Here is a 16,227-nt window from a genome sequence, read left to right as displayed (position 1 = left end):
AGCATTCAAGGAAAAGCTTTTTGCCATGGTTCAAATAAGCCCATTTCAGACTCAGGAAATAAGCACATTTCAGATTCCATCTGACCAGAGTAAGATTTTAGCTGATCGATCCCCATGAAACAAATGCCCTTGAGAGATGAGCTGGTCTGTAGACCCCTATCTAGAAACATCAGCTACCACCATCAAATTTACCCTCTGCTGTTTCCCAAAAGATGGGAGAGCTGAGTAATAAAACACTAACAAAAACAATGAAATACTACTTCCATTGATATGTATGCCAAGAGGACCCATCAATGGTGGTAGTATGTGCATACACACACACACACACACACACACACACACACACACACTGTGTATATATATATATATTGTGTGTGTGAAGATTATAACACTAGATAGTACCTATCCTTTAGAAGGTCTGTTGAGTTCCTTACCGTTTTCTATGAACATATTTTTCTACACCATCCTTTTAGTTACCACTACTATTCCTAAAAACAATGTTTTAAGCCATACATGCCATGCCACAAATGCATTCCTTTTTTTCTGTTTTCCCTCCTTTACCTCAAGTGATGAGGCTTTGGGAAGGAGACAGAGCATTAACAGCTAAGCCATTAAGACCCTCCTTCATCTGAGTTAGTGCAAATGCTTCTTTTGTCACAATGTAAATGTTTGCATTAAATGGAGAGCAATAAGTGTACAGTCATTACCTAACATTTATATGGACGTGGCTGCTCAGTTTTCGGAATAAAATGGAAATGGGGTGGGGCCCCCACCGTGAGTGTGATTCTGGTAAAGTACCCATAGCATTTTAGAACAGTGAAGATAAGATCACAAGCACAACACAGGAGGAAACATTAAGAGGCAGAGGCCAAACACAGATAACACCATCTAAAGTGCATGCTTAAATAACAGGCAATTGGGTCCAGTTTTAAACTAAATTATTTGGAAATAAGTCCCCTTGATTTCAATGGAGCTTAATTCCAAGTAAATGTTCTTGTGATTTGCTGTGCTAAGGGAGGTTTTGCACAAGACCAAGACGGGTTAAAAGTCAAGGTGCCGCCATTCTGACTTCCAAGCCCTATATATTAACCCAAAAAGAAATTCAAACAAGGTGCAAACTTCTGTATGGTACCAGAACACATTTCCGTATCAGATCTACAAGGATTCATAATGCCTAATCCCTTTAAAGTAAACAGTTTCTTTTTCCTTGATATATTAGATTCCCCCCCCCCCAAGCAGAGAATGTATAACATAATATGCACACAGTGATTTTTAAAAAGAAATAAATAATGATATTTACTACAAGGATTTGATTGTCAGCAAACACAATATATTTACTGCATTAGCATTTGCTCACAGTGCAAATGGTACAACAATACATCAGTTCAATATTTCTGATTTTCCCCTTTAAAATGCTGTATGCATTAACTATCATATTTGCATTACATGACAAATGAGCCAATGAAATGTGTGTGAAAATTATCACTTTTTTCACAATATCAAGCATTTTAACCTTAGTATAAGGTACTATAAATCCAAGAAATAAAAACATCCACAAAATATATTACATCTGATTTGTCTCTTTTCCCTAAGTACTCAACTTTATACAAAAGTCTTTCAAAAAATATCATCCCCTAAGATTTTTGTAGATAAACCTGATTTTTGTTTCTTTCAGTTCACATAGACTGCATTTCTCTCTCTCTCTGAGAATGTTTGTTTTAATTTTCTTTTTAACATGCAGACATCAAACCTGGATAAAACACAACCTTTTGGCAACAAGTTTTTTTTTTATAATTATCATCATTGTTTTGCTTAAATATCTGAGCAGTTTTATTAAAAAAAGAAAAGAAAAACAAAGCAAGACATGCAATGACATGCACGTACCAGAAGGAGTAAAGGAAAAAAGGCAAACTGCTTTCTCTCCCCACCCCTGTTTATTTTAAGTGAGCCCCCAAATCAAATCAAAACAAAACAATAAAATCACATTATAAAAAGTACGCATTTAAAACACTGTTTTCTGCATTTCTGAAAATAATTGTCCTTGTGCTAAAAAAAACAAAAAACAAAACAAAACGCATCCCAAATTGATGCCCATTAGCCCTCTTTCCCAAAATGGCATCCCCCAGGGTGAGCTAAAATGACCTGGAAATTGCTATACCACCTCCCATTCGTTTGTTAAGGGTCTTATGAACACTTAAATAGTTCATCTGAATCTACCATGCATTCACACACACACACACACACACACACCGACCCTCGAAACAGACACACCCTGTAAACTCTCCTGCCTTTTCCACTCCCAACAGTAGCCTAGTCTCAGAGAAAAGTGAATAGGGATCCTCAGCAGTAAGTACTGTACATTCAAGTTAGGGGAGCCTGACTCCCTCCAACCCCATTTTCTCGCTACATTCAGAGCTGCCAACAGCGGATGACAAGAAGGTGGGCTTGGTGTGACAAATTCAATCAAAGGGATCGATAAATCCATGTTTCTTCATTCTATCTCTCTCCACCCAACTCCTCCTTTGGAGGAAATAAAGTTTGAAGTGCCTGCACCAGTTCCCCCAGTTACTGCCCCTTTCTCTCTTTCATTCCCCCACCCTCAACAATTCTTAAAGCTATATAATAACACCCAGACTAAGTTTTGCTGTGGTCGCTATTTACAATCACTCTGCACTAGGAAGCTGAGAGTGACATGGAAGGGCCGGACACTGTTTTGGAAAGCCCTGCTCATTTCCAAGGTGGAAGAAGAGGAGGCCGAAGGAGAGGCGTGTGTTTGGGGCAGCGGGCGGGAGTGTCATTGGTTTTCTTACGGGTTTGGAGGAGGTTGGGTAATACTTTTGGAGGGATGGGGGAGGGAGGAATAAAAGTGAGCAAGAGGAAGACTTACGGGAAAGGGGGTTTAATTGTCAAGAAAAAAGAGAGAGGAAGGAATTTCTCCACGTGAAAAAGCCTTGATGGTGCTTTGATGGTGTTTCCTGCTTGGCAGGGGGTTGGACTGGATGGCCCTTGTGGTCTCTTCCAACTCTATGATTCTAAGCCAGAAATCACCCAGGTTGCTCCCCAGTCATAGCAAAGGAGAGCAAGGCTGCTCTGGCACTCCGAGAGGGAGACCAAGACACGAGGCAGCACAGCCGCAGCGCATTTCTATAAGGGACTGACTGGCTCGCCATCCATTGCAAAAGTCACCCAGTTTCTTCCAGGGCGATGGGACTAGGAAGGGAGCGGGGGGGAAAGGCTCTGGTGGGGGGGCTCCTCTCCACGGTGCACAGGGGACGGAAAACTTAACTGTCGGCTAAAATCAGCCAAGTTCAGTTCAAGAGGCTGACACACGCACGCACGCGCACACACACGCACACACCGTCTCCACGGGCAGCACGCATTTCACTTTGGTGCCCCCCTCCATCGAGGGAGAAGGAAAGGAGGAAGATCAGAGGAAGGGCATCTGTCGGGGTGGGGGGAGAGGAATCCAGGGAAGTTTTCCCGTGTCCATCCGCTACCCTTTCACACGTGCCAGACGGAGCTCCCTCCCCACGCACCCCATGCCCAGGACAGCTCCTCCGGGAGAAGAGGCTCTGTCCCCGCTTGCCCTCCTCTCCTAAGCCGCTGAGAATCAAGACGATCCGGCGGAAAGTTCAAGGCTTCCTCCCACCACCAGCTTGGAGGCGGCGAGAGGCTTGCGCGCAAAGGCATCCCTTTCGCGGGAGCCTGGGGAGGCCAACAGCTTCTGCCGCCGCCGCTGCTGCTCGGCGGGTTTTGCGCCAGGTGGGCACGAAAGACAGCGCTCGAGAGGCACTGGGGCTCGGCGGGGCGGGAGCAGCGTCACGCGCAGGTGGTGACCACGGGGGCCAGCGACGAGACGGCGGGCGAGCCGCCGGGCCCGGCCCCCCCGGGCGCGCTGACAGCCGCCGCCGAGCCCTTGTCGGCCTTCTTCTCCTTCTGCTTGAGGTGGATCTTGGCATGCCTCTTGCGCTCGTCGCTGCGCGCGAACTTGCGCCCGCAGAACTCGCACGCGAAGGGCTTCTCGCCCGTGTGCGTGCGGATGTGCGTGGTGAGGTGGTCGCTGCGGCTGAAGCTGCGCATACAAATGCGGCACTGGAAGGGCTTGTGGCCCGTGTGGATGCGCAGGTGCCGCGTCAGCTCATCGGAGCGCGAGAAGCGCCGGTCGCAGCCCTCCGCCGGGCACGCGTGCGGCCGCTCGTGCAGGGGCGTCTTGCTGGGCCTGTTGGGGTACTTGCGCGGCCGGATGGGCTTGAGCGTGAGCGGGGGCTGCTGCTGCGCTAGGCTGCCGAAGCCCGGGTGGATCTGCTTGTCCTTGAAGGCTTTGATGGTCTCCAGGGGGGTGATGGGCGGCGGGTTGACCCGGATCGAGTCCAGGTTCTGGAAAGGTTTGTGCTCCGGGAGGCTGCCCAGGTCGTTGGGGTGCCCGTGGTAGAGGTTGTAGTCCGGGATCATGGGGAAGAGGTTGCTCTCCAGGCCGCCCCCGCCGCCGCCGCCGCCCCCGCCGGGCTTGGCCCCTTGGTAATCCTGCGCCGAGTAGGAGAGGCCGGCGTTGCCCTGCGGGTCGTGGAAGGGCACCGGCTCGCCCGCGTAAAGGTCACTGCAGGTGGAGTAAGGGGGCAGCGCTGGATACATGCCTTCGACGTCGCCTTGGCTCTGGACCTGCACCATGCTGCCCGTCGAGGCCTGCGCGCTGGAGGAGGGCGGCGGCGGAGGCACCCCCAGGATGCCCGCGCTCATCAGGCTGATGATATTGTCCTGGCACCAGTTGGACGGCGAGTCGAAGGCGAACTTGCCCAGGTAGGTCACAGTTTTGTTGCCGCCCGGGGCGGGCTGGAAGGAGCCCGAATACGACGACAGGTCTTGGCCGGACTTGTCGTTGGCTAAGCCAATATCCATAACATTATCTGCGGAGGGCGAGAAGGAGAGAAGCCAGAGCGGGGAGAAAAGGGGAAAGGAAGGAAGGAAGAAAACGGGTCAGCGATTGCGGGGCAGGGGGAGTCTTCGGGTTGCGGGGAAGGGGCCCTTATTTAGACAGGGGGAAATTCATTGGGCGTAGGTGGGATTCTCCCCCTCCCCCCGTTTGGAAGTCCGAATTCTGCAAAGCCATGGGAAGGCGCGGGCAGAAGCTGAGCAGCGCCGCCTCCAGCACATGGTCTTGCACACGAGACAGATCAGGTGCAGACACAGGGAAAGAGCCGCCGTCGGGAGGCCGGGGAGGCGGAGCCCTTGAGCGATCTGCTCAAAGATCGGGATCCTACAGGGGAGGGGCACACAAAACCCGATCAAGGGCTGATCCCCCGCCCGCACGCCCAACAAGTGCCTGGAAACTGAGGCTCTAACTTCCAAGGAGTCTGGACTGTGCATCTCTACATAGCCATGTATGCACACAAGCACACCAGCTCACACACAGATATGTGATATGTGTCTGTAACGATTTCAGCACGCGCACCACACGCACATATAGGGCGGCATACATGTGCACCGCCATATGTGCGCGCGCTCACGCACTTGGAACGGTAGGATTCGCAACAACATACAACTGTGGCACTTGCCTGGGTACGAAATGCAAGCATATACAAACACACATGTTAGCGACATACATACACACACTCAGATGAGACAGACACATGCGCGAGAGAATATCTAAGCGCGCACACACAAGCAGCTAACGTAATCTGCACAGGCCATCTTCGTGGGAACCCTGGGAAGGGGACCACGGAGGCGACTCCATTGCCGGAGCCGCAGGACGAGCCTCCGAGTTTCCTACGTACTTGAGTCTCCAAGGCATCGGGCAACGCAGGTCGGGTGTCTGTGTACTTAGGAAGAGTTCCGACGAGAACACAACCCCGGGGAGAGAGGGGGAAAGATTGGGAGAGGGAGCAAGAGCAGGAGGAGGAGAAGCGGGGTCAGGAGGAAGCAGGTACCTGAAGTTACAGGTAGGCTCAGGCTGCCAAGAGCGAACTGGTCTGCCTCTCGTTCTCTCTTTCTCTCTGCTGCTCTCCAGGCGTTTTCCCACCCCACCGACGCAGACCGGGACTTCCAGCAGAGCTTTACAAACTTGCCGTGATTTCTGCGTCGAGACCAGTTATGAAAAATATAAGGGGGAGGGTGTTTTCTCTCTCTCTCTCTTTTCGGGGTGGCGGGGGAGAGGAGGGTTTGGGACTTGGCGGTGAGGGGGAGTGTTGGTTGATTAAAAGCCCTGCGCTGCTTGCGCAGGTGAGGCCAGGCACAACCCAACCGGGTCTGCTCTCACAGCAACGCTTGCAGCAAAAGGGGCTCTAGCCCAGCGCGCAGAACTCTCGCCTCCCGGCGCAGTCCGCGCCGGTGCCCAGCGTCCCCTCCACTTCCTTGGCGGCGTCCAGAAAGAGCCGACCCAACTTCACCTGCCTCGGAAGGCTCCGGCACGAGAGGTGGAGGCCGAGGATACCCCCTCCTCTCCTGGCCCCAACCTCAGTTCTCCTCTTTGCCTACCCCCTTCTCCGACTCCAGGAATCCTCCTCGGAGAAACCTCCCCACGTTGGGAAACAGAAAAAGAAGATCCCTCTCACCCGCTCCCACCCGCTCCTCGTTCCGACATGATTTCTGTATACGTATAGATAAAAAGAGGCAGGAGAATGAGGGGGTGCTGGGTTGTGTGCGTGTGCACAGGGAGGAGGGGGGTGCCCGCGCGGCGATGGCAGCCTGTGCCACAGAGAAGCCACAGCACACGGAGAGGGAGACAGAGACACACGCACAAGGACTAACACACACGGGGAGACAAACACACACACACTCGCGGAATCAGCCCCACGGCCACCGGCACACGCCCGAGAGACCCGTGGCAAGGCCTCCAAAGGGCAAAGTCCAAGGGGCGCGAGGGAGAAGGGCGGCTTCCAGCGGCACCTCGCTCGCTCGCCCAACCTGCTAGCCCCTTCCCCACCGTACCTTCCAGCTTCTCCCCCCGCTGGGAGTTCCTGCCTGCCCCTCTCCTCCGGAGCCCGGCAGCGCAGCGGCAGCAGCAATGGCTCCAGCGCGCAGAGGAGAAGGTGGAGGGATGGATGGGAGATGGGGGGGGGGGGTAGGGGCAGATCTACAGGCTCAGCTCCGGCCTCTCTTTGCCGGCGAAGGCTTCGCCGCCCGCCCACCCAACCCCGACAGAGCGACATGCTTCGCCCCCTCCCTCCCCACCGCCACACGCCCCCTCCCCCTTCCTTCTTTACCTGTCGCCATCTGGTTATTATAGTGAGCCACCGACGCCTCGCCGTTGCTGGAGAAGATGTTTAGAGAGTTGGGGATCTCCTCGGGGTACAAATTGTCAGACAACTGGTTCATCAAAGTGTTCATGGTCCCTGGCAGCTTATCCACGAGTTTGCCTGTCATAGCACTGGAGGAAGAGCAGAAGGAGGCTGCGGCGGCGGCTGCTTCGGCGGCGGGTTCAAAGCGGCTCCGAGCTCCGCTCCCGACAAGGCGGCATCCGCGTGGCAAATCCGTGCGAAGGAGACCATGCGAGAGAAAAGTTGCGGCGGCGAGGGGGGCGCTGCTGGGGGAGGAAAGAAGGTGCTGTGGCCACGGGGGAGGGGGCCAGTTGGCGGAGGAGGGTGGGAAGGTGGGTGGTCGGTGGGGGCGCGCAATCCTCGGTGGATCCCCGGAGGTGTTTCCTGAAAGGAGGAGGTGGGAGTCCCGATCTGCTTTGCAGATGTGATGGCAGAAGATGGTGGGAGTCTTTAATCCCTCCCTGCCTCCCCTCCTCCTCCCCGGCCTCGCTCTTCCTTCCCTGCCTTCTTCTCTCGCTCGTTCAGCAGGTTCCCTCACTGCAGCCCAAATGCTCAGCTAGGGAAATCCGCCAGCCTATTTATGTGAGCGACGGGAAAGCTCCGTGACGTAGCTGCCCATATATGGACAGATAAAGCGGCGCCGAAGCCGAGACGTCACAATGGAAGCTCCTCACAATGGAACGTTTAGAAAGCAGGAAGCCAGCGAGAGTTCTGCGCTGCCGCCGCTGCGGCCACCGACCGGGCCGCGCTCCTGCAGCCACTGCTGCCAAGGCGCCGGGAGAAGCAGGCCCCCTTGCCTGGGGGCAAGGGCGGGTCGCCGCTTCGGGGCCCCCTCCGGAGGCCGCCCTCAGCTCCACGCGCTTGCCTGGCTTTCAAAGCATCGCCATGCGGAGGACCTGCCTCTCCCCTCCCCGCGAAGGGCACGGGCTGGCAAGCGCCCCACGCCCCCTGCGCGCTTCCTCGGGCATTATTTACCTCGTCCTCGTCTTTGGGGAGGAAGAGGAGGAAGGGGGGGTGGATAAAGCGCCTCCGCAGCAGACAGACACGCGTCCTTGTTTTCACAGCGCTCATTGCTAAACAGTTCCGCTGTGCTGCAGCTGCCCTCTTGGGCTTTGGATTGGATCCACAGACCCGTGCGCACGCCGCGGGATCCGAGCCGCGAAGAAGGCGCCACTCCGCAGAAGACGAGCAGCCGGAGGGGCCGGACGCCGCCGCCCCGGCAGGACCCCATTCCAGCCACAGCAAAAGTCCTTCCTTTGAGGCTTGCCCTGCAGGTCCCCCAGAACGCACCATAGACCGAATAGGCCTAAACGCGGGGCAGTCGGTAATGATGCGCCATTGAGGCACCCAAACCCCAACGCCCCTATCCCGCTAAGCTCCAAAGGAGCCCAGTGTGGCCTAAAAGCAGGTATGAGGGACCTGTGGCTCGCTAAAAGCAGGGATGGACCTGTGGCCAGCCTCACCGAGAATCAGGGGTAACAGTTGATACGTCATCCAGGAACATCTGCAGGGCTGCCCGCAGCTTAGTCACCCCTGGCCCAAAAAGTTTTCCCCTCATCCTCAAAAAAACATGGTGAGGTAGATCTACCTGGAAAGGTTAATCACCTTGTGTACTATTGTTATAAATGAATAAGCAGGCCGTAAGAAACGCAGCGCAAGGCTCCAGAAGGAACAGGTCAAAGCTTTCGGGATAGCGGAGGTTCCTCGCGGACCCTCGCCTTGGTCTAAGCCAGGGAACAAAGCCGGTTGCCAAGAAGCGTCAGCCGCTGCAGCCGGTGCTTTTGTGGGAGTTGAGTTAGGAGGCAAATTGGAAAAGCCATGGCAGACTCGGCTTCCCCTTGCCTTGTTCACCGCCGATGCTGCCCTCCTTCCCTCCCTCCCCCCGCTGCAATAATTCTCGGCTGGAAATCAGACGCAGCAATATCGAGCAATTTCAAGCAAGCAGCACTTTGTCAGGGATTTCTAGCCCTCCCCTCCCCCCGGTTTAAAGTTTGGCACTTGTGAGGCGTCAGTAATTAGGTGGTTTCGTGCTAAGTGTGCCAACTGATGCTATCTTTAAATAAAACCCTCCGAGTTATGTAGCAAATGTATGGAAAAATTATATGTTGCAATAGCTCGACTTACCCAACTCCTGCACGGCCAGCTCTGCAACGGGAGTGAAATGCACGCTGGAAGGAAACCTGGATTTGGCAAAGGGAGGGGGAACTCTTCTGCAAGGGGCAGGAGCGCGCGAGGAGGCTGAGAAGAGCATCTCCGGAGATCAGATCTTGGGCATCCATAGGCGGCTTCTTCTTTAACTTTATGGCACGTGTGTAAAATAGGATTTCTACTTGGGGAGTGTGGGTGATGGTGGAGGACGAGGCACAGCGTCAAGATGCCCAACAGTCCCGATCTTAAAATCAGAGAAATGTAAGAAGGGACCACGAGGGTCATCTAGTCCAACCCCTTGCAATACAGGAACCCTTTGCTCCTTGGTAGCTCACCTGGTAGAGCATGAGACTTTTCATGCCAGGGTCGTGGGTTCGAGCCCTATGTTGGGCAAAAGAGTCCTGCATTGCAGGGGGTTGGACTAGATGACCCTCGTGGTCACTTCCAACTCTACAATTCTTTGATTCTATTCTATGTGGGGCTAGAACCCAGGACGCTGAAATTATGAGTCTCATGCTCTACCAATGGAGTTACCCCAACTGAGCTGTTTTAGATGTCTTTACCCAGAAACAAGCCCTACCGCGCTTGATGGATTAGCCCCACGCGAGGCTGCAGCGGTAACCGTATTACCCATTGACTTCGATAGCACAGTAATTCTCGATGGACGTGGCTAGGATTGCGCTGTAAACCAGTGTGCAATATCAGGATTGCAATATCAGGCTGTAATCCTTCAGGAGAGTTGAGCCTCACTGAAAATAGTGGCACTTGCCTCTGAACCTGTAGAATAGAACTGCAGTGTAAGATTTGTTTGGGGTATTTGCGTGTTTGCCCATATAATTGGTTCCTTACATTTCTAGTCCACCCTTCTTCCTGTTATGGAACCCAAAGTGGCTACACGTGGTCGCAGGAGATCACCCATCCAAATCCCACACACTGAGCAGACCTAGTCCTGCTTAGCTTCAGCAAGGCGGTGGCCTCGTGTTCCTTCAGGCCGTATCCAGGGAAGGTTTGGAGCGTCGAAAGCGTTGCTGACTAACTTATGGGCTAACTATGAGCCCCCCGCCCCCCATTTCTTTCTAAGACGACGAAGCTATTACTTGGATCATTCTCCAAGAGCACCTAGATATTAGAAACCAACCACGACAAACGTATTAAGAAAAATGGAGGTGGGGACACTTCTTTTCGCGGGAGGAATGACTCTATCCCTTTAAAAACAGACGTTTTGAGCTTCGCAGTCAATCCTGCCTTCCCTCACTACTGTAAAACCTGAAGGAATAAAGGATGGGGGGCAGAGGAGACTGAGCGGCCCTTTCCAATTCTGGGTGTGGCAGGCGCCCTTTGGGATTCCAGTCATTCCACCCTCCCCAGCAGGAGATGCTGGATGAATTCGCTCCTGTACCAGGACACCTGTTCAAAGTAAACCCGAAGATGAAAAGTCACACCGGCGGGGGAGGATTCGGAGGTGTGGGGGTTAAAGCCCTCGGTCCAAGCCTCTTCCCGTCACGGTGCAAGAGCCGCTTCCCCCTACCCCCCCCACGTTTTGTGGATGCGTGCCCCTCCCCCAAAACGGAATTGAGCAGAAGCGCGCGCTGGCGGGCAGCGCGGAGAAGCAGCGCCCAGACTTTGCTCGGGACTCTACGAGTCCGGCCCCCAGCTCAACTCCTTTCGGAGGGGTCGGGCGGCTTCTGCTCCTGCGTTGCGCGGGACTCGGGACCAAGGGGAGCAGCAGGAACAGGGCAGCTCGCAGCGCCAGGAAGGCGGTCTGGAGCCGGAGCCTCGCCAGGGTTGCGCGCGGGACTGCGCGCAAGAGGGTCGCGTCTGCCCCACCCCCCGCGCACCCCCTAGGCGAGGACTGCTGCAAAGAGGCGGGAGGAAGAGGAGGCACCTTCGGAGGAGCAGACAGGTGCTGGGGAGGAGGGGCAGCGTCGCGGGGGGTGTGGGTGGGTGCTCCCCCTCCCCGCCCCAGGGAGCCTGGAGGCTGGTGTGCAGCATGGCCTCGCCGCCGCAGCCGCGGGCTTGGCTGGGCCGCCAGCCGAGGGGAAGCGCCATACAAGGCCAGGATCCGGACCCGCCCCGCTCTCCTTATATGGCAGCCGGTTCCGGCTCCCGGGTGGCCTCCTCCTCCCCCTTCCCCCCGCACTCCGCGCCCTCGCTCTCGCTACCGGTGGAAAGAGAGACGGAGGCGCAGCGGAACCCGCAGCCTTTGCCGGCGCCGCCTGCCCTCCCGGCCGGGGGAGGGGAGCGCAGCTCGGCCCAGAGGCGGAGGGAGCCCCGCGGGGCCTGAGCACGGCCAGCCGAGCAGGCGAAGGCTCCCAAATTGCGCCCCGCAGCCAGGGTCTTGTGGCGAGGAAGGAGCCCAGTCTGGTCCCTCCTTCCCCCGACTGCAGCGCTGAGCGGCCCGCGGAGCTGCCGAGGGAAATCCATGTTCTCCTGCTATTTCCTCTTCTTCTCTTCCCCTCACTGCGTTGCAACCGTGCCCTCCCCCCTTTTCTCTCTCGGCGCACATAGCACGATTGCAATCTCTCTCTCTCTCTCTCACCCCCCCCCCCAAGTTAAACCAATGGAGCAAGCCAGCGCCAAAGATTCGTAGAACTGTGAAGTTGGAAGGGTCCCCCGAGAGTCATCTAGTCCAACTCCCTGCGGTGCAGGAATTTCAACTGAAGCATCCAGGACAGATGACCATCCAACCTCTGCTTATAAACCTCCAAGGAAGCCTGTTTCACGGCCGAACAGTGGAAACGGGATGCTTCTCCGGCCTGTATTTCAGACTGTGCGAGTTTGTTCTTCGAGAGAAGGCGCTCGCTTGGCAGCAGTTATTTGCTGTTTAAAGTGACAACTGCATGGCTTCCACTTGATGTTTCATTTGTGAGCCGCCCTGGAACGCCATGGCTGAAAGGCGGGGTGCAAATACTGTAGTCAGATAACAAGTGCTGTACAGTACACGCTTATGGCGAACAGAACTGACAGTGGAATCCTGTCCCTGGTTACTCCACAAGCCAGTCCTCCTGTGTACGGTTGGGGTTTCCCAGGAAAGATGTTTAGGATAGGAGCTTTAATGTCTCTCTACAAGAAGAAAACATGATAAATAGGTACACACAGCAAAAGCACAAATCACTTGTGTGTGTGTGTGTGTGTGTGTGTGAGAGAGAGAGAGAGAGAGAGAGAGAGAGAGAATTTGAGTTGTGTTGATTAAATTGCTGGATTAGGTTTTAAAATAGGAAATGAGAACTGCTCTTAAAATAATAATAATAATAATAATAATAATAATAATAATAATAAAAACAATAAAGCAACAATAATAAAAACATTTCCCTTATCCATTTGTATTGCAATCCTCAGCATGTTTACTTGAAAGTGTCTCACTGGGTTCAAACGGACTAAACATGCCAGCATCCTTATTCTGGAATAGATCTCAAGAGCTTTCCCAAAGCTCATTTGTGCTGCCCTCCCTCCCCCCAAATATGATGCTGCTTCTGCTTCTCAGTGGAGGAGTAGGAATCTGTGACCTCACTGCCTGCTAAGGGCAGAGGGCCAACTGCTTGCAAGCTTGCTGGAAGTGGGCACTAGACCTTCCTGTTGTGGGCAAACTGTGGAGGTTTCGGCTGCCTGCTCCCTGTGGTCTAGTCAGTAGGCGTCCAAGAACTTATTCAAAATAAACCTACTTCAGCAGTGAAACCACACGGCACTCAAGGCATCTTCATACAAAGCAGGACAGATTATCCTGTCCCCTTCCTTTAGACTGTGGGCACAGCTTGGCAGGGCATTTGGGATGTGTGTGAATTGGGTGGGGGGTCCTTATGGCACCCCACCCATCATTTAATTTAACCCGCAGCACGTTTGAATGAGGCTTATGTTGGGTGCAGTCTGGTGAATAATTTCATTTTCCCCCCTCCCCTGTGTACATGCTTACCTTCCACCCTCTAGGGTTAGGGAAATCTATTGCCCACTGCAAGCACGGCATCTTCTCTCATGAGAGGGTCACCGCTGGGTGTAGTAGCCAGATGAATGTCACTCTAACAGGAGAACTTAGGTTTAAGGCTTCTCAGGAATTGTGACACTAAGGCTGGCTTTACTGGAACCCACTGGGTGGATGTGTGAAAACAACTGGGGACGCCAGTGATTATGCAGTGTGTGATCTAAGTTGTGCACCCCAATGTCCACCTAGAACATAAGAAGAGCTCTGCTTCACAGGGTGCCCCAAAAGATGTTTCCAAGAGGCACCACAAGTAGGACGTTAAGACAATCACCCTCCTGTGCTGTCATCTTCCCCATAATAGAATCATAGAATCATAGAGTTGGAAGAGACCACAAGGGCCATCCAGTCCAACCCCCTGCCAAGCAGGAAACACCATCAAAGCATTCCTGACAGATGGTTGTCAAGCCTCTGCTTAAAGACCTCCAAAGAAGGAGACTCCACCACACTCCTTGGCAGCAAATTCCACTGCCGAACAGCTCTTACTGTCAGGAAGTTCTTCCTAATGTTTAGGTGGAATCTTCTTTCTTGAAGTTTGAATCCATTGCTCCGTGTCCGTAACTGCTATTCAGAAGTATACTGCATCTGAACCTGGAGGTTCAATTTAGACATGCCCCCCATGCATTTGTCCTTTCCCTTTTTAATGTTATCTAAGCTAGTGGACACCATTGCACATTGTCACAGTGAATTCCATACTTTAATTATGTGTTCAGTGAAGAAATACATGCTTTCGTCTGTCATGGTTGACTAGGCATACCTCTCAGATTATGTAGGAAATTTATTGGGCTTTCTGGAAGTGAGGGAAAGTGGTGAGTGAAAAGCACTATTGGGGTTTTTGTTTCGGTATGAAGGCGGCATATGGTACATATTTAAAATAACCAACTCAGGCAATTCACAATAGCAAACGCATTATTCAAGTGTGGATCCTTATGTAGAAAAAAAGCGACACCATAACAGGGAGGAATCTGCAGGTTTGGGGAATCCCCGAGGTTTGCTAAAGTACAAAAACATATTGGGGGTGTGAGCAAAATCATAGTATAAGGGACAAATGGCTAAAACAGCCGAATGAGAACTGAATAGAATGGCCACAGAATAGAATATCCTGGGAAAGGATGTGACTCATTGGAACCCTGAACAGCTAACATACTACTACTACTACTACTACTACTACTACTACTACTACTACTTGAATTTATATACCACTCTATGGGTTAAACCACAGAGCCTAGGCTTGCTGATCAGAAGGTTGGTGGTTCAAATCCCCTCAACAGGGTGAGCTCCCGTTGTTCGGTCCCTGCTCCTGCCCACCTAGCAGTTTGAAAGCACATCAAAGTGCAAGTAGATAAATAGGTACCGTTCCGGTGGGAAGGTAAACAGCGTTTCCGTGCACTGTTCTGGTTCGCCAGAAACGGCTTAGTCATGCTGCCACATGACCCAGAAGCAGGGGCGTAGGAAGATAGGGGTGGGGTGGGGGCTGGCCGGCCGCCCCGCCCCCAAAACGCCCGCCCCGCCCCTCTGGGAGGTGCGTCACGCCCCTGGAACGCACACCCCGGCCCTCCAGGAGGCTCGCCACAGTCCTGGAACGTGCACGCCGCCCCTCTGGGAGATGTGCCCCGCCCCCGGAATGCACACCCCACCCCTCCGGGAGGTACGCCCCGCCCCCAGAACGGGTGCCAGCCCCGCCCCCCCTCGGTGCTGGAGCATGAAGCTCCGCCACTGCCCCGAAGCTGTCTGCAGACAAACGCCGGCTCCCTCGGCCTATAGAGCAAGATGAGCACCGCAACCCCAGAGTCCGCGATAATGGTCAGGGGTCCCTTTACCACCTTACCACCCTATACTCACAGCTATTGTTTCAGAATCCACTTTTGGGGTCCACATATCCAGTGTGGATCCAACACATTTTGTTGCCACCAGAAGAAAATTTAAATGGGACCCTTTCTGTAATTAAGGAGGGGGCACAATTCACTTGGGCATTCACCTGGAAAAGCCTGATTGACATGAATGTGGGATGTAAAACTGCATTCAAGTACAACATTCCTACAGTGGACACGTTAGGGGATGTTTTGTACCATTCAGGAGAAGACTTCCTGTTTCCTCCTGAGCTGGGACAGACTTGAAGAGGGGGTGGTCTGTTGTACTAGCATGGAGGAGCACACGGCTTCCATGTTCTGATCAGTGTGCCTTCTCCATTTTGGATGTTGCTGTGTGCTTGGAGAAGTGACTGGGGAGAAGCACAAAAACAGCCCAACGAGGAGTGTGCACACAACATGGGCTCCTGATGCTTTGGCTCTAGAAATGCAAGAAAGCTTTGTGGTGATTGAGTGAAGTCAGCGTAACATTCTAATATTGTACATGTGGCAGCAAAACACCAATGCCACTCCAGTAGGATACAAATATTTTCTTTCTTTATTGCTTTCTAAATACAGACTATATAATAATTATGTGCCTTATCTTAGTGTGTTATGGCAAGCAAAGGCTGAGGATATCAAGTCAATTGATACTTCTATTGTCTGATTTGGGAGCTTTAAATCAGACTTGAGCTGTAATCCTATACACCCTAAGTTGGGAGTAACTTCTTGACAAGTAAACATGCATAGGATTGGGTTGTGTTGCTTTTAAAACTCGGTGGTCTGGTGCTGGGGAGAAGCATACTAAGGAGTACTGAATGGGAAGAGCCAAAGCTCAGTGGCCTCAGAGTATTGGCCTTGCATCAAGAAGGTCCCATGTTCAATGTCTGGCATCTCTAAGAGGCCCCCTGCCTGAAATGTTGAAAAGCTGCAGCCAGTCAGTGCAGAGTTGACCATTATGAGCTAGATGGACCAATGGTCTGAATCCATAAAAGCAGCTTCTTTT

At 53.1% G+C, this 16,227-nt stretch overlaps 1 protein-coding gene across 1 annotated transcript; it reads right to left on the bottom strand.

Moving 5' to 3' along the window:
* Positions 1–466: 466 nt before the first annotated feature.
* On the bottom strand, positions 467–7,980 carry EGR3 (early growth response 3). Its single transcript, XM_035139839.2, has 2 exons — positions 7,200–7,980; positions 467–4,904 (listed from the first exon to the last, which is right to left on the bottom strand). Exons 1-2 carry the CDS (start codon positions 7,357–7,359, stop codon positions 3,820–3,822), a joined length of 1,245 nt encoding a protein of 414 aa, XP_034995730.1. The 5' UTR covers positions 7,360–7,980; the 3' UTR covers positions 467–3,819.
* Positions 7,981–16,227: the final 8,247 nt, after the last annotated feature.

The sequence above is a fragment of the Zootoca vivipara genome, chromosome 15, assembly GCF_963506605.1.
Source record: "Zootoca vivipara chromosome 15, rZooViv1.1, whole genome shotgun sequence".
NCBI lineage: Eukaryota > Metazoa > Chordata > Lepidosauria > Squamata > Lacertidae > Zootoca > Zootoca vivipara.
This window is presented reverse-complemented; position numbering and strand designations above follow the sequence as displayed.

Excerpts from the sequence above, each read along its gene's own strand:
- EGR3 (XM_035139839.2), bottom strand. The coding sequence starts at position 7,359 with ATGACAGGCAAACTCGTGGATAAGCTGCCAGGGACCATGAACACTTTG. Across the intron at positions 4,905-7,199 it reads TAATAACCAGATGGCGACAG|ATAATGTTATGGATATTGGC; the intron begins GTAAAGAAGGAA and ends CGCCCTCCGCAG.